Raw genomic sequence first — 18,840 nt, 5'->3', positions numbered from 1 at the left:
ATTTGTCTTTCTAAGTGAGGATTGATCATCTAACCCAGGGTCATTTTTCTTGTTTATCTTCTTTAGTTGTACAGATTTCAGTATGTTTATCCTATCTTATAGGTCTAGTACCTACTTATAAGTGAGTATATACCATGTGTGTCTTTTTCCTTCTGGGATATCTGACCCTAGCATATCCGGTCTCATCAGGGCTGGCTGTATCATATTCATCTGTGGCCTGACAAGGCTTCACCACCCAAGGGGAGGTGATCAAAGAGCCAGCCACTGAGTTCATGTCAGAGACAGGTCCTGTTCCCTTTATTAGAAAACCCACTTGGAAACTGAGCAGCCTATGTGCTTCATCTGAGCAGGGGCTCTAGGTCCTCTCTAGGTATGGTCCTTGGTTGGAGTATCAAGCTCTGCAGGTACCCCTGGACTCAGGTTTTTTGGCTCTGTTGGTCTCCTTGTGGAGCTCCTGTCCCCTCCAGGTCTTTCTAGCTCCCCCTTTTCCCAGAAGATTTCCTGGACTCTACCCAAAGTTTGTCTATGATTCTCAGCATCTGCTTCAATACCTCCTGATAGATATCAGAGGCCCTCTGTGGTAGGCTTCTGTCCTGTTCCCTGTCTTCTCCTGCTTCTGATGTCTACACTGTTTGCCTTTCTGAATGATGATTAAGCATCTTCCCTAAGGTCTTCCTTGTTTAGCTTCTTTAGGACTATAGGTTTTAGAATGTTTGTCCTATATTATAAGTCTCATATCTACTTATAAGTGAGTACATATCATACATGTCTTTCCGCTTCTGGGTTACCTCACTCAAGATGATCTTTTCTAGTTCCATCCATTTGCCTGCAAATTTCACAATTTCCTTGTTTCTAATTGCTGAGTAAATGTAACACAATTTCTGTATCAATTCCTCCATTGAGAGACATCTAGGTTGTTTCCAAATTCTGACTATTATGAAAAAAGTTGCTATGAACATAGGTGAGCCAAATGTCCTTGTTGAATGGTTGAGTATCTTTCAGATATATGCCCAGAAGTGGTTTATCTGGATTTTGAGGTAGCACTATTCCTAATTTTCTGAAAAAGTGCCAGATTGATTTCCAAAGTGGTTGTACAAGTTTACATTCCCATCAGCAATGGAGGAGGATTCCCCTTTCTCCACATCCTCTCCAGCATGTATTGTTATTTGAGTTTTGATCTTAGCCATTCTGATGGGTGTAAGGTGACATCTCAGGGTCATTTTGATTTGCATTTCCCTGATGACTAAGGATGCTGAGCATTTCTTTAAGTGTTTCTCTGCCATTCACTATTTCTCTATTGAGAATTCTCTTTTAACTCTGTACCCCAGTTTTCAATTGGATTACTTGGTTTGTTGCTGTTTAACTTCTTGAGTTCTTTATATATTCTGTATATTAGCCTTCTTTAAGATGTAGAGTTAGTGTCAAACCTTGGAATGGCTTCTTTCTTGGAAATTTAGAGTGATCTTAAGGCTTAGGACCTCAGTCAGTAGTCACTCTGTCAAGCCATTAAAACAAAAGCAGATTTGTTTTGATTACTGAAACAGCTCTACTTGTACATTCTATCCATTTTTAATTTTGAATGGTAAGATTGAGCTCATGATGGCAAATGGTGGGACACTTCATTCTAACGCATGATCATACACATGTTTTTTTACAGTCAGGGTGGAAAAACAGTAAGCAGATTAGACAAGATAATTTAAGCAGCAAATGATAAAAATAAAATTTGTATTCTCACACGTTTTCCATTTCCAGAAATTCATTAATTTATTGAAGCATTTCTCAAAGGAATTAGGCACATGAAATACAATCATTACTGTTATCTGTATTAATAACTTCTTTATTAATTGCCTAGTATCACATAGATTATTGTTATAATCAAACTCTCTGTAGTAAGATAATATAAAAAAGACTGAGAAAGCTATAAAAACATTCTGCCGAGAAATTTTTTCTCTTAAATTATTTGGAAACAACTTCACAAACTTTTGAAAACCTTCTGAATTTTCATTAAAGGGTTTTTCCATTAGTCAGTAGCTAATGGAAATTAATTCATCTCTTATTTCTAGTATCATGTCTGGTGTACAGTGTTCAAAGGAGCCTGTCAGAATTAGTAACAGCTTAATATCATTCTATAGGAATTATTTTTATTAATATTATTACACTCTTATTCTACACATCACCAGGAAAATGAAGCTAAGAATGTGCTTACTACACAGGGATATTATTAAGTGAAAGTGGACATATGTAACTATGAAATTGAATTTTATATCTATAATTAAATTTTTATGTTATCTTAATCAAAAGCTTTAAAAATGGTCCTTCTTAGTATCTCAAGAAAAGAAAAGCCTATGTTATAATGTAGTGATATTTTTTCTGTTCTTTGTTATTATTTTTTATTAGTTATTATAATTTATTCACTTTGTAACCCAGGAGTATATTTTAAGCTTATTTCTATGATCAGTTTTCTTGAGAAATGTATCACCGTACACAGAAATCATAGAAACTCGATGAAGACTGATGATTTTGTTTGTGGGATGATTGTAGTGCATTTACAAAACAGGCTTAATATAGTGAATTGTTTTATAATCCCATTTAGGTGAGGGATTTAGGCATGTAAGAGAAGGTGGTTAAATGCAAGACCTAATAACTGGCAAGCAGGGATCATTTTTTGAGAAATAAGCAAAGAAGATTTTGTAGTATAGTGCAGATAGTGACAAAAATCAGCTATGTTTGAAACAGTTTTATTGGTAATAGCCAGAATCTGAAAACAACCCAGATGCCCCTCAACTTAGGAATGGATACAGAAATTGTGGTACATTCACACAATGGAATACTACTCAGTAATTAAAAACAAGGAAAACATGAAATTTTCAGGCAAATTGTGGAACTAGAAAAGATCATCCTGTGTGAGGTATCCCAGAAGCAGAAAGACACACATGGTATATACTCATGGTTATTAGCCATATAATATAAGATAAATATACTAAAATCTGTACACCTAAAGAATCTAAGCAAGAAAAAGGACCCTGGGTAAGATGATCAATCCTCATCCAGAAAGGCCAATGGAACAGACTTCAGAAGAAGGGAAAACAGGGAACAGGACAAGATTGTACCACAGAGGGCCTCTGAAATACTCCACCCAGCAGGGTATCAAAGCAGACACTGAGACTCATAGCTAAACTTTGGGCAGAATGCACGGAATCTTATGAAAGGAGTGGGAGATAGAAATACCTGAAGGGAACAGGACTTCCACAAGGAGAGCAATAGAACCAAAAAATCTGGCCACAGAGGTCTTTTCTGAGACTGCTACTCCAACCAAGGACCATGCATTGAGATAACCTAGAACTCATGTACAGATGTAGCCCATGGAAGCTCAGTGTCCAAGTGGGTTTCCCTAGTAAGGGAACAGGGACTGTCTCTGACATGAACTCAGTGGCCTGAGCTTCGATCACATTCTCCTGAGGTGGAGGTAGCCTTACAAGGCTGCAGAGGAAGACAATGCAGCCAGTACTGATGAGACCTGATAGGCTAGGGTCAGATGGAAGGAGAGGAGGACCTCCCTTATCAGTGGACTTGGGGAGGGACATGGGAGGTGATGAGGGACAGAGAGTGGGATTGGGAGGGGATGACGGAGGGGACTAAAGCTGGTCTGCAAATTGAATAAACTGTAATCAATAACAATATAAACAAATTAAAAAGAAATCAACTCAAACTCACTCAAATCAAAGGCCTAGAGTTCTTAGGAACTGATGTGAGCTGGTGCAAAAAAAAAAAAAAAAAATGGAGCTCTCAACGCAGTCAGGGGTATCTGTACTTAATAATTAGGTTTTATTTAAGTTAAATGTATATGCAGTAAGTGGAAATTTCTTTCTCTTATTTAAGTGACAATGATTGTACATGCTTATAGATAACAGTTTGATATTTCAATACACACATGGGATGAATTACAGTCAAAGCAGGTTGTTCATGTGTCCATCATCTCAAACATTTATATGCCTTTGTAGTGAAAATGATCAAATCATTGCCTCATTTAAAATGGGCATGATTCATCTGTAACTAAATTGCCATAACCTGCTACAGTTTCTCAAATTGATGCTTATGCCTTCATATGGAGTCACAAAACTGAATGTAGAAGTCATGAACAAAATTGGCAACAGTGGAAGGTTTCTGAACAACTAGTAATTTGAAATAAAATGCACAATGAATTTGAGATATTTTGGCAGCATTTGCCTGTGCAGTAGAATGTGACTTCAGTGCAGCCTTGACTGTAAGCATGGCAGGCACACTCTAAGCAGTATGTGCTAGGACATTGCACCTGACCAGCAAATTCTGCCTTAAAACCTTGGAAGATCTGAAACTTTTTTCGTATGTTATCAATTACACTTATTGAAATATAATGGCTTAATTTTATAAAACAAAATGTTCAGTATCTTTTAGTAACAAAAGTTTTGTAGCATCATTACTCAGCATTCATCAAAGTATTGTATCTTTATATTATATTATCTTTAGACTGTTTGATAGAAAATCCTCATGCAGAAAGACAAATGGAATGGACATCGGAAGAGGGAGAAAATAGGGAATAGAAAAGGAGCCTACCACAGAGGGCCTCTGAAAGATTCTACTCAGCAGAGTATTAAAGCAGATGCTGAGATTAATAGACAAAATTTGGGCAGGTGCAGGGAATCTTATGAAAGAAGGGGGTGATGAAAGGCCTGGAAGGGACAGGAGCTCCACAAGGAGAGTAACAGAACCAAAACATCTGGACCCACAGGTCTTTTCTGAGACTGGTACTCCAACTAAGGACCATGCATCAATATAACCTAGAACTCCTGCATAGGTGTAGCCCATCGAAGCTCAGTTTCCAAGTGGGTATCCTAGTAAGGGGAACAGGGGCTGTCTCTGACATGAACTCAGTGGCTGTCTCTTTGATCACCTCCCGCTGAGTGGGAAGCAGCCTTATCAGGCCAAAAAGGAAGACAATGCAGCCGGTCCTGATGAAACTTGATAGGCTACATTCAGTTGGAAGGGGAGGAGGACCAACCTTATCAAAGGACTTGAGGAGGGGTATGGGAAGAGAAGAGGGAGGGAGGGTAGGATTGGAAGGGTATGAGGGAGGGGGCTACAGCTGGGACACAAAGTGAATAAATTGTAATTAACAAAAATAAATAATTTTAAAAAATATTTTCAAAATAAAAAAAAAATGTTTGATCAAAAGATTGCCCCTTGAGTTTATGACATGAGTTCCATGAAATAAAATGTCATTTAATTAAATTCATTTTGGTTTTAGTACAGAATTTTTTTAACTATCTAAAATGACCCTAAACATGCTTCTGTAACTTTGATGTGAATCTACATTCTAACATTGATAAGTATAAGCTGAATATTGATCACCTCAGAAAATGCTGAAAATACTGAACATCCTGCAAAAGGAAATATTCAGCCAAGATTTAATTTCATATGGCAAAGATAATGTGAGCATGCATCTTATTGACAGGCAAATTAATTTTAATAAAAATTAAATGCATACCAAATAATTGATTTATAATATTTATCATAAAAATATTTTAGATTGAAAAGGGATTATAAGTAGAAAACATTAACATGATAGAATGTGTAATTGCTGTAGAATATCAGTTTATTTCTCCTTTCACATCTGCAAGACAGAAAGGTTAATCTCATAACAATATAGAGTATAAAAGTGATTGGCAGAGGCTAGTGTGTATGGAAATAAGGACAGAGAAATGTTCCATTCAGGAGATGTTTTCACTGATAATTTTATTTCAATGGTAAGGCTCCCATGTTCCTAAAAACAAACAAACAAACAAACAAACAAACAAAAAACTGTTCCTTACTTTTAAAGCTGGAATATTTTTGCATTTACATCTCAAAGGAGTAAAACCAGACTGACCAATGTAAGTTTTCTAAAGTAAAACCTCCTCAAAAGACAGAGGTCATGGGTCTGGAGACCAGGAAACCTGACTGAAGTTTAGTGAAGCTGACAGGATGTTGAGGTTATCTAGATACAACGAGACTGTAATCAGTCTGAGAAAGAAATTACTACTTCTGAGCCCAAGTGCCTCATTCCATTCCTGATGACATGCTATTTATCAAAATTTGAGGAGAGATAACTGTATCATTTATGTATAGTGAAGACTAAATGAGTTTATGTACATAAAGTTACAAAGACTATAAATTAAAATTAGAATGGTTCCCTGTCCAGGTCATTGGTTTATAAACACATTGTATGTAAAGTACTTAAAATATGCTTGGCTTGGTCTTTCTATTTTATTTTATTGTGGAAATCTCAATAAAATGGTGGTTATTTAAATTTCAATTCAATTGCATATACTGTACTTTCTTTTACCATAGTCTAAAAAATCATCGGACACTAACACCTATAATAATTGAGCAAGCAGTTTTTTGCTCTGTTGGGTCCCCTTGTGGAGCTCCTGTCCCCTCCAGGTCTTTCTATGTCCTTCTTCCATAGGATTCCCTGCACTCTATCCAAAGTTTGGCTATGAGTCTCAGCATTTCCTTCAATACCCTGTTGGGCAGATTTCAGAGGCCTTCTGTGATAGGCTTCTCTCCTGTTCCCTGTCTTCTCCTTCTTCTGGTGTCTAAACTGTTTGCCCTTCTGGATGGTGATTAAGCAACTTCCCTAGGGTCCTCCTTGTTATTTAGCTTCTTTAGGACTATAGATTTTAGTATGTTTATCCTGTATTGTATGGTTAATATCTACTTGTATGTAAGTGAATATATACCTTGTGTTTCTTTTTGTCCTGGGTTACCTCAAGATGACCTTTTCTAGTTCCATCCATTTACCTGTAAATTTCATGATTTCCTTGTTTTTAATTGCTGAGTAGTACACAATTCTTTATAGAGCTTGAAAGAAAATTCTCAGTTCAATACAGAAAAACAAAAAACCCAGAATACCTAAAACAATCCTCTACAATAAAAGATCTTCTGGAGGTATTTCCATCCCTGACATCAAGCTGTAATATAGAGAAACAGTAATAAAAACTGCATGGTACTGCTATAGAACCAGACTGGTGGGTCAATGGATTCGAAACAAAAACCCAGAAATACATCCACAAATATACGGATACTTGGTTTTTAACAAAGAAGCCAGAACTATACAATGAAAAAAAAAATAGCATCTTCAACAAATGGTGTTGGTCTAACTGAAAGTCCACATGTAGAAAAATGCAAATAGAAACCCTATTTATCACCCTGCACAAAACTAAAGTCCAAGTGGATCAAAGACCTTAACATAAAACTCTGGGTTCAGGGAGGTCTGCAGAGACCAATGTGCCTACCAAGGACGATGCATGGAGAGGACCTAGACCCCATGCTCAGATGCAGACCATAGGCAGCTCAGTCTCCAAGTAGGTTCCCTAGTTTGGGAAGCAGGATCTGTCTCTAACATGGACTCAGTGGAGGCTCTTTGATCGCTTCCCCCCCCCCCCCGGAGGGAGAGGGATAACCTTGCTAGGCCACAGAAAAAAGAGGGTGCAACCAGTCCAGAGGAGACCTGATAGACTAGGGTCAGACAGTAGGGGAGGTGGACCTTCCCTATCAATTGACAAGGGGAGAAGCATTGGGGAAGATGAGAAAGAGAGGATTGGACTGGGAAGAGATGAGGGAGGGGGTTACAGCCAGGACACAAAATGAATAATTTTAATAAATAATAAATCAATAAAAAAGTAAAAAAAGAAGTTTATGGAATACATAGTGATGATTTTTATACAACTTAATGAATACATTTAATGCTACTGAATTATGTACTGAAAATGTTTAAAATCATATGATTAATGGTACATTCAAATTATAGCTGAAATTATTAGGGTGATAATTTTCATGCTCTGTTTGTGTTTTACTGCAGTGAAAATTTAAATTAACAAATACACAATGAAAACTACATTGTATTTCACAAATTACAAAAATTTATATTTGTAATGGTTGGGAATCCTGAAAGGTGTAAAAATGGCTCCACATGTAGATTCAGTTTTGGTCTCATATCTCCTCCCTTCCCCTTGGTAGTGATAAGAATTCAAGCTGTGTATAGTGATTATATTCCTTTAATCCCAGCACTATGGAAGCAGAGGCAGGTGGATTTTCATGTTTGAGGTCAACCTGGTCTACAAAGTAAGTCCAGAACAGCCAGGGCTATCACACATAGAAACAATGTCTCAAAAAAACCCAACCATACAAACAAACAAAAAGAATTCCCTCAACTAATCCGGTCTTCCATACTGTAGTTACATTATACATCAGAGTAATTTTGATAACTAAAACTAAAATGCATATAAAGTGCCTCACAAAAGACCATTATCTAAATAGCTGTAGACAGTTCTCATTTTTAAAATATTTTTTATTTTAATTTTTATTAATTACACTTTATTCACTTTCTATCCTCCCATAAACCCCTCCCTCCTCCCCTCCCAATCCCACCTTCCCTCCCCCTTCTCCACGCATGCCCCTTCCCAAATCCACTGATAGAGGAGGTTTTCCTCTCCTTCCTTCTGATCCTAGTCTATCAGATCTCATCAGGATTGGCTGCATTGTCTTTCTCTGTGGCCTAGTAAGGCTACTCCCCTCTCAGGGGAAGGTGATCAAATTGCAGGCCAATCAGTTCATGTCAGAGACTGTCCCTGTTCCCCTTACAAAGGAACACACTTGGACACTGAACTGCCATGGGCTACATCTGTGCAACGATTCTAGGTTATCTCCATGCATGGTACTTGGTTGGAGTATGAGTCTCAGGAAAGACCCTGTGCTCAGATTTTTTGGTTCTCTCCTTGTGGAGTTCCTATCCTCTCCAGATCTTACTATTTCCCACTTCTTTCATAAGATTCCCTGCACTCTGCCCAACAGTTGGCCATAAGTCTCAGCATCTGCTTTAATAGTCTGCAGGGCAGAGGCTTTCAGAGGCCCTCTGTGGCAGGCTCCTAACTTGTGACGGTTCTCATTTTATATTCTTTAGGAAGCTGGGCATATTGGCTTTATTACTGAAATGCATGTGTTGGTCCCATTTTTATACCATAAGTTGACCATCTGTAACTGCAGCCTGATATAGTATATTAATTTGAACATTATCTTATCTTACAATGCCATTTATAAACTAATGACATTAAAATGTGTTGCTATAAAGTAACATTAATTTCTTGCTGTAAAATAAAAAGAATTTAAAATGAGCATGGCTTAAACACACATTGACTATTACTTTTTTTTTTACATCCTTAGTGGTTATGTCTTCGACTATGATTACTACAGAGATGACTTCTACAGTCGGTATGTGAACTTTCAACCTTATTTTCCATAATCTGTATCACATTTTATGTCATGCACTTCATTTTCTGAAGCTGCTAATTAAAATGCTTTAAATAAAATTTTATGACTATAAATTTAAAATATGAACTTTCTGTGATGGTAATATAGATAGGTCTTCTTAGTTTTATTATACTTACTGACATGCAGTGGATCTTGGAATAAGACTTGTGCATTAGAGTTGACAAAGCCAAAAAAAATTTTCATGGTAATATATGAATAACATTTTAAACATTTAATAATTTTCCAGACCAATTGTTAACTTAGAATTCTCAAGACTGAGAGTTATTTGGACTCCAAAAGAAAGGAAGAAAGGAAGGAAGAATTAAAAATAAAAAACAATGCAATAGACTATATGACTATGCACAGGAGAGTGGGAAAAACTCCAAGTTATATGAGTGGTTAATGTACCAAAAACCTGTATAGGGAACCAGACACAGGGACACATGTCACAGTGCTGGATAAAACCTCTTATCTCTAGTTCCTCCTGTAAACAAAAGCTTGTCTTAAAGAATGATTACCTCAAATTGTTTTATAATTTAAACAACATATTAGTTTTTATTTTTAAAGTTTTGTATCCTACAATAATGTGCTCTGAAAGCAATGCCAACAGCTGGCAGTATTAAAATAATCTCATACCCTCCTAAGAATAAACAGCACTGAAATAATTTTTACATTTTTTTTGAAAACTTTAATTTTTGGTAGTTTCAAAACTATTTCCTGCTGGAATTTATTGAGGATGCTAACCATTGTTTTAATTACTCTGAATAAGTTTTCAATTAATGTGTTTTGTCTAATGGTCTATCAAAATTACATTAGACTCTTTTCGTAGTGTTTCCTTGTATATTTAATGAATTCCTATTTAAATGAATTTTGTTCTATATGGTAAGAAACCTAGCTTTTGACATTAAATCTTGTTACTTGGCAAAAAAATAAAATATGCGATTGTGTCATTTTTAAAGAAAAGACAAGATACAGGGCTTCCTGAGATTGCTCAATAAAAATATCTTCCAAGTAAGCCTGGAAGCTTTTGTTCAAACACCAGGACCCCCTTCCCCCAACACACACACACACACACACACACACACACACACACACACACACACAAAGTAGGAGAGAACTGATTCTACAACATTGTCTTCTGATCTCAACATATGTATTGTGGCACATGCCTCCTCTTCCTTCTCATGTACACACACACACACACACACACACACACACACACTCAGGTCCTGCCTCTGAGAAAAAGGTATCGGACGGGTCTGATGCTCTTTGGGTGGATGACACCTAAATGAACATCTGTACAAAGTCCCAATTTATTTCTAATATCAGAGATCAGACCTCTACTCTTGCCTGATGCGTCTAAAACAAAAAGGGGGAACTGTAGAGAGCTGCGGAATGCTATGCCTTAAAGATGGAGCTGGTTTCTGCCTTCCACCTTCCCGATGGTGAGTGCTCTCTGTCACAAACAATTCCACATTTGGCTAAGGCTGAGGATGTGGCTTGCTTCCATGTATGTGGACCTATCTGCATTGCCCACGTGGCATGCCTGGGTTGGCTACCCAGAGGCTATTTAAGCTGTGGGCTGGCTTTCCCCAGGGTCAGATGATTGTTCAAGGTTCCTGAATAAACTGCATTGAAAAAAAAAAAAAAAGGTAATTAATTAGGTTGTTAATTCAAAGAGAAGATATATCCATTTTACTGTTTATTAAAAATAGCTATCTAAACCAGAAGGTGGAAAATAGACCTAACTTTGCAAAGACCCAGGACCCTACACAGTCAAAGTATTATGGAACCTAAAGCTTTTTGAGGACTCTCTACTACACAAAAACACTAACTACAGCCAATTTTTGATGTTACTTATTTGTCTTATATACAATCTGTTGGCTTCTAAGTGTGCAATAGACCATTATTGTTTCTGTTGCTAACAGACTCTCTGAACAGTATGTGCTCTCATGAGTTTTTCTCTTTTTAAACACTTGGCTAAGAAAGACATAAGCATCTGCCACTGGTGGCTTACCTCCCTGTAAACAAAGAATCCCACAAAGGGAAATCAACCAAGAAAGGCTAGACAAGATAAATGGACCCAGAGGCATAGCAGCAGTTAAACACAATCATTCTGCCTAAGATACCCTCAGCTGGAGTTTATGTGGGCTTTCCCCAAATATTTTGTATAGTACTGCAAACTGGGTTATGTTTCTTAGTACTTCAAAACCTTCTATTTGTTATGTGATTATTTATTTTAACTCATAAACTTTTGTAATAGCTAGCAATATTCCCAGAATGTTTTTAGTACTGAATCAAATATTGGTGTGCATTAACAATGTTAACAATGATGGTAAATGTGTATTACACTGCTATTTATATAGCAGTGTCTACATATCTGGGTAATAAGATAGTTGCTCAATAGTTTTTCTATAATAGACCATTGTCATGCCTTTGAGTGGCATTTCAGTTGTAGCTCAACATTCCTGCAGAGAGATAGTGAACATTCTGTTATTTCTTAAGACCATGCTACTTTGTTTAGAAAAACAAACAAACAAACAAAAAACAAGAAATGACACTAGGTATGTTTAGTAGAGATAATTGGATAAAAAACTTTGAGAATCTGAAAGGACAAAACAAAAACATTACAGCATAATGGAATTAGCAATTGCAATAAGCAGGGCACTTGCCAACATTAAAATTAGCTGTAGAAAAAGGGCCTTGCTGAGCTAAAATTATGAACAGGAGTTTCTGCTCAGACAGTGCTGCTGTACCTCTGTTGAACTGAGAGACTCCTGTCGCTGAGGAGCAGACACAGGCTACTGGTATTGGAGGGCATGTGAAGAAGCAAACGTTCCAAGTCCTTCCAGCTAGATTCTCCTTCTGCTATTGGAATATATAGTGATTTCCAGGTCAAAGAAACAAGGCTGGGGTAATAATAATATGGGAAACCTAATAAAATGTTCATTTTCCTGATCCATCTTGAATCCTCATTCTAGCATTCTGAGTCAAAGAAGAAGCCAGATACTCACTGAGCAGGAACATGGTTTGGGGGAATCACAACCCTACCTGTGGCTAAAGAAAAGTCTCCCTTCAGGAGCAACAGCTTCATAAGTGAAAAAAAAAAGTCATAGTTAAATTGTTTCTGATGAGTAATTATAGAATAGCACACATAGTTATAAATCCGGAAAGAAAGTCTGTTAGCAAGGAATAATATCTGTCTCATATGCAAATTTAAGTTATCAAATGATAGAATGGGTTCCTAGTTTAAAAGTGTGTGTAGAGTTGGCAAGGACAAGGTTTTCAGTGAGAAGACATGAACTTAATATTTATTTGCAAATGTACCAACAGGTCAATTTTGAGAAAATTGCTTTGTTGTCTTTCATGAGCAAAATTGTTTAAAACTCTAACCTTATCAAGTCAGAAGTAGACTTAAACAATTTTCATGATTTATTTTATTTTATTTTTTTTGCCTCAAGTGGCCAGTTGGACATATTGTTTAATTATCTGAAGTTGCATTTTAAAATTCAGCAGGTAGTAATGTTGATTGCATTAAGGTAAACACTCTGCACAAATCTCATTCAAATTCGCAGCCATTTCTTTTTGCAAGCATGGTCAAGAAACATTTGCATAAAAACAAGTGGGGAACCAAACTGAAAACTTTATAAAAGTTTAATAATTAAAAAAGTAAAAGCAATAAAAATTGTCTATATCATGATAGTAGCTTTTAAGAATATTTTGTCTGGATTTTGTATGTAGACCTTCTTATACATGAAGTGAGCATTTTAATTTGTTTACTGGACCGTAGTCTGTCAGAAGCACGGAAAGTAGAGTTTAGAGATGAAACAGGATATAGCAAGGATAGTCCTGTGGGGAGAAGACAGTCTCTGAGCAGTTTCTACTCCATAATGAAAATTTTGTTAACAATAACAATAACAATAGCAACAGGTCTGATTCATAAGTAGAGAAAAGAAATGTGTTTTCAAGAGGGAAATTTAGGATCAAATAGATATTTATCAAAAATTCTTGAAGTTATTACTGAATGTTTATTACTTGGTCATATACTATATACATATATTAAATGTCCAATCTTAATGTCCAATCATTTTTTAAATTTTGAAAACTTACTAATTATTAGCAAAAAATAAGTGTCAAGACAAACAGACAAGCAAAGAAAGCAAAACAAGTATACCAACTTTGCATTGATTTAGTAGAGCTCCTACTAGAAAAATAAATACTTAGTATCAATTAAACATGAAGAAAACCGTTTAGGAAGGCTAAGAAATATTTCTAATACAGCAGGTAGACATACCTTTATCCATGTTTACATATGTACTGTAGTTTCGTTCATGTGAAAAAGGTATAGGTGGCTAAAGGGAAAACTCAGATGATTACAGGATTTGCCACTTGTATAGAGTTGAGAGATATGGAGATATGTTCATGTGTTTCCCAAATCATCATTATTGCTAAAGCTTAGCAATAAAGTATTCTCAGAGTAATGAAGATCATACTCACTTTCTATGTTTATGTTAATATGGTATTAAATTATTTTTATCCATAGCACACCTGCTTTGAGGAGAAGGGATAAAAAATGATTCTTCTAAGAGACAAGCTATGCGAATTCATCAAATAAACAGTTGCTAAAATTATCAGCCTTTAACTTTTGCTAGGATATAATATCATGAATCTCTAGTTTTATTTAAAGCATACAAAAGTCAAACACAAAAAGTTTAATTGAAACTTTTAAATGTTTCTGAAATTAAAAAATATTTTAAATTCTTCTAAGGGCTATACTTACACTAACTCTTACTAAATTTATTTCATTGGCAAATAAAGGGAAGATTTTTCAAGCATTCATTTTAAAATTAACTTTGGGAAAGGGAAGATTATACGCTTGGCTTCATAATCATCACAATTATCTATTCATCAAGTATTAGAAGGATTTTTTTTTTCTGAATAAGCACTATTATGGAAAACTAAGGACATCTAAAGGAAAAGAGTAGAAATATAATTGTAAGAATAAGTGAACTAATATAGTGATAATAAAAGCCATTTAAAGACTTGAATCAAAGTTTGAAATGCCGATTCCATTCCATTGTACTTGGGTGTAATTTCTGTAGACAGCCTATAATTTTAAATGAGCTGTCCTTACTCCCAATGCTATTTATAGAGATAAACTAATTTAATTTACCGTAGAGTGAATTCTGTTGGGAAAAGTTTTCTCTTTTCTTACAACCTTCCCTGCAACTTCCTTCTGCACTTAGAAACCCATGCCCATCTCCCAAGCTCAGAAAAACTGAACCTTTCACACCTGGCATGTTAAATTTTAAGCATTAGAGCCATGCCCAGCTTCCTTCTTTGTATTTCTAATAAACTCAGGAGTGCCCAGTTCTATTTAAGACAGCTTCTGCTGCCATTATATATTATAAAAATTAGAATTTTGTTCACATTTGAAGTGCCCATGCCTCCTTTGATCTTGTTTTGTATGTCACAATATCATTAAAACATGTAAGTTAACTAAAGACCATTAATGGATATAACCTAGAACCCCTGTTCGGATCTAGCCCATGGCAGCTCAGGATCCAAGTGGGTTTCACAGTAAGGGGAACAGGAACTGTCTCTGACACGAACTTAGTGGCTGGCTCTTTGACCAATATCCCTGAGTGGGGAGCAGCCTTGCCAGGCCACAGAGGAGGACAATGCATCCTGTCCTGATGAGACCTGATAAGCTTCGATCAGAGGGAAGGGAAGGAGGACCTCCCCTATCAGTGGACTTGGAGAGGGGTAAGGGAGGAGCTGAGGGAGTGAGGGTGGGGTTGGGAGGGTATGAGGAAGGGGGCTATAGCTGGGATACAAAGTGAATAAACTGTAATTAATTTTTTAAATATTTTCTTAATTTAAATTTTATTTATTTATTATTTCTACAGTATTCTGCCTGCATGTGTGCTTGAGAACCAGAAGAGAGCAGCAGCTCTCATTGTAGATGGTTATAAGCCACCATGTGGTTGCTGGGAACTGAACTCAGAACCTTTGGAAGAACAGCCAGTGTTCTTAAACTCTGAGCCACCTCTCCAGCCCAGCAATTTTTAAAAAATAAAAATTTAATTTTGGAATACGGAATTGGTGAAAATCCCACTTGATGCTTTGGAGAAAGCCACCTGCTGTTGAGAGAGGAGAACAGGAAAGTCTAATGCCAGACAAAGATTTTGGAACGCAACATGGAGAATATGTTTCAAATGTTTCAAATGATCTAGAAAGCATTGTTAAAAGGTTAAAGGGCATTTTAATTGGAATAACAATGAATATGGCAGCTCATTTGCCCAACGCATTTTTCATACAGTTCTTACATCTCTGTGTATCTCATTGTGCTCTGGGGATTTTCTTCACCCAATTAATAGGTTTGCTTAATGAACCCCTTCGATGCACATGAAAAGCTAAGGAAACCATTTACCTCAAATGGTAATTTCTGACCTGAAGATGAGCCAAATGTCATATTTTCTTCTTCTTGATAGACTTGGTATCGTGTTTTGGTCCAGTGACTTAGGGTCGTCTGTGAATTCATCTTATAACTAATGCACATCTTGTTTTGTGATTGAAATGAGATTTTCTTGACCCTTCTGATATTCTATTCTCTGTTGATATGGATTATATTCACAACCTTTCCAGCTTCATCTAGCTGTGGACTTTGAAGAAAACCCTGGTGTGCTGACATCCACTACTTTTTAAATTATTATTATCATTTATTACAATTTATTCAATTCGTATCCCAGCTGTGACCCCCACCCTCCTCTCCTCTCAATCCCAATCTATCTCCCTCTTCTCCCCCTGTGCCCCTTTCCTAGTCCACTGATAGGGGAAGACCTCCTCCCCTTCTATATGACCCTAGCCTATCAGGTTTCATCAGGACTGGTTGCATTGTCTTCCTCTGTATTGGAAGCAGGAAAAGACAAGGAACAGGACAGGAGCCTACCACACAGGGCCTCTGAAAGACTGTACTGATCGAGGTATCAAAGCAGAGGCTGAGACTCACAGCCAAACTTTGGGCAGAGGGCATCCACTCCTTTTTTACAGCAGGTCCTTGGTCTATTGGACTTTGGCATTTCACACAGGATAGATAGAGTTCCTCTTGACCTCTGCTATATTTGACTTCCTTTCCTTTCTAGACATGTAGGAGATGATCTTTGTATTAAAAGTTTCATTTTTAAACTTGAATATTGTCCTTTTATATTGTCATGTAATAGCCGTAAATATTTTTAACAAACTCTTGAAAATAGACTTTTGTTATGTTTCATATATTATTTTCCAAAGGGAAATTATCACATTTTCAGATGCATGTGTATACAAGATTTACTTTTATGAAAAACTTCTTGCAGAAAAATTTTAATTATGTTTTTCCTGTTCTACTTTCTCTTCTCTGAGTTTCATATTGTTTTATTCTCTGAATTTCATATTAAATTATTTATTGACTGCTTTAACTAAGTTACCAAATTAAAATTCATATAATGGTATTCAAATAAAATATATAACAATCATAAATATAAGTCAATAATGCCTTTTTTGTTCTGGGTAACATAATTATGTATCTTATTTGTTAGCAAGTAGTTTAAAAAATGTATAAGTGTAACCTAGAATTTTGTTCTAAGCTTTTATTTTCTCAAATATGCTATCATATAAATGTTGGTGCATATGAATATATAGAACAAATAATATGAATTATTTGAATGTCTATATGGCATAGTTCCATATGAGAGCAAACATCTATATAACTATATTCCTTTCACTGTTTGATGGAAATACACTGCTGTGAAGAATATCAGTTTTTCTTTTAGTCAGAGTAGGAAATTTATTGATTTTCTTTTCTGTTAGAAAAAATTTTACTAGCTAACTCTACAAATGAGCTTATTTCAATTTGCATACCTGAAAAACAGTCAGAATAACAAAGTGTTCTAATTATCAGTTCCCTCTAGTGCCTTGGTCAACACATTTGTACCCTCATGCTAGCTCAGTTTTCTTTACACCCATCCCCAGTCAGAGGGGGGTCATGATCACCTTAAACACCCTGAGAGGCTGGTGCTTTCCTGGTATGGTTCCTATGCTTTCTTCTTAATCTGGTTTTAACTCCACTTTTTCTATCTACACTGAGGAATCTATTTGCTGCTTTGTTCATGATTTTGTGTAATCATTCTACTCTCAAGGAAATATAAGTTTCCAATGTGTAAGAGGAAGATATATGATCAACATTAGAGTAAATTTGTTTGTTCAGACAAAGAAATATATCAGAGGACAAAATTCAGCCTGAGTTAGGCAAATTTCATAATTCTGCAAGATAGGAAACTATCTTACTAAATTTCAGAGTCAAATTCTAACATGCAGAAAGCGAATGTTGTTGCTTTCTGAAAAATAAGTTGGCTGATAAATACCTTGTCTAAATAGTAAACAAGAGCAAAAATATACTTGCCATGAAATTTTACCTGAAAACTCTCTGCATAATACAATTGTTTCATGGAATGGTTAAGCATCTTACCAACGGTCAACCATTTGTGTTTGTGAAGGTTGTTTGATTACCATGGGCGTGTGCCTCCGCCTCCTCGAGCTGTCATCCCACTAAAGCGTCCCAGAGTGGCTGTCACTACCACACGCAGGGGAAAAGGAGTCTTTTCCATGAAGGGGGGATCCAGATCTACTGTTGGTGGGTCATCTTCATCAGGCTCTAAGTGTAAGTAACACCCCTGTTTATTTCCCTGTAAATAAAGTAGGAATAATCTACTACATAAATTCATTACATAAAGATCTATCGTGAGTCTCAGCATCTGCTTTGATACCCTGCAGGGTAGAGCCTTTCAAGAGGCCCTCTGTGGTAGGTTCCTGTTTTGTTCCCTGTTTTCTCCTTCTTCTGATGTCTATCCTCTTTGCCTTTCTGAATGGGGATTGAACATTTTAGCCAGATTCTTCCTTCTTGAATAGTTTCTTTAGGTGTACAGATTTTAGTAGGTTTATCCTATATTATATGTCTAATATCCACTGATGAGTGAATATTTACCCTGTGTGTCTTTCTGCTTCTGGGATACCTCACTCAGGATGATCTTCTCCAGTTCCCACCATTTACCTGCAAATTTCATGATTTCCTTGTTTTTTATTGCTGAGTAATATTCCCTGGAGAGGACAGGAGAACCACAAGGAGAGCAACTTATCCAAAAAATCCGGGCACAGAGGTCTTTTCTGAGATTGATATTCCAGCCAAGGACCATGCATGGAGATAACCTAGAACCCCTGCACAAATATAGCCCATGGCAGTTCAGTGTCCAAGTGGGTTCTATAGTAATAGAAACAGGGACTATCTCTGACAGGAACTGATTGGCCTGCTCTTTGATCATCTCCCTCTGAGGGGGGAGCAGCCTTACCAGGCCACAGAGGAAGACAATGCAGCCACTCCTGATGAGACCTGACTAGGATCAGAAGGAAGGAGAGGAGGATCTCCCCTATCAGCGGACTTAAGGAAGGACATGAGTGGAGATGGAGGGGAGGAAGAAG

General features: G+C 36.6%; 1 protein-coding gene across 19 annotated transcripts in view; it reads left to right on the top strand.

Moving 5' to 3' along the window:
* The window catches only part of Ralyl (RALY RNA binding protein like), a 755,733-nt gene that overhangs the window by 637,582 nt on the left and 99,311 nt on the right, over positions 1-18,840 (top strand). For all 19 annotated transcript variants that reach the window (XM_060385769.1, XM_060385776.1, XM_060385783.1 and 16 more), the window contains 2 exons: positions 9,241-9,288; positions 17,862-18,025. In XM_060385769.1, the coding sequence (XP_060241752.1) occupies positions 9,241-9,288; positions 17,862-18,025 (212 nt within the window). The remainder of the gene's footprint in view (positions 1-9,240; positions 9,289-17,861; positions 18,026-18,840) is intronic.

The sequence above is a fragment of the Meriones unguiculatus genome, chromosome 6 (genome assembly GCF_030254825.1).
Source record: "Meriones unguiculatus strain TT.TT164.6M chromosome 6, Bangor_MerUng_6.1, whole genome shotgun sequence".
NCBI lineage: Eukaryota > Metazoa > Chordata > Mammalia > Rodentia > Muridae > Meriones > Meriones unguiculatus.
This window is presented reverse-complemented; position numbering and strand designations above follow the sequence as displayed.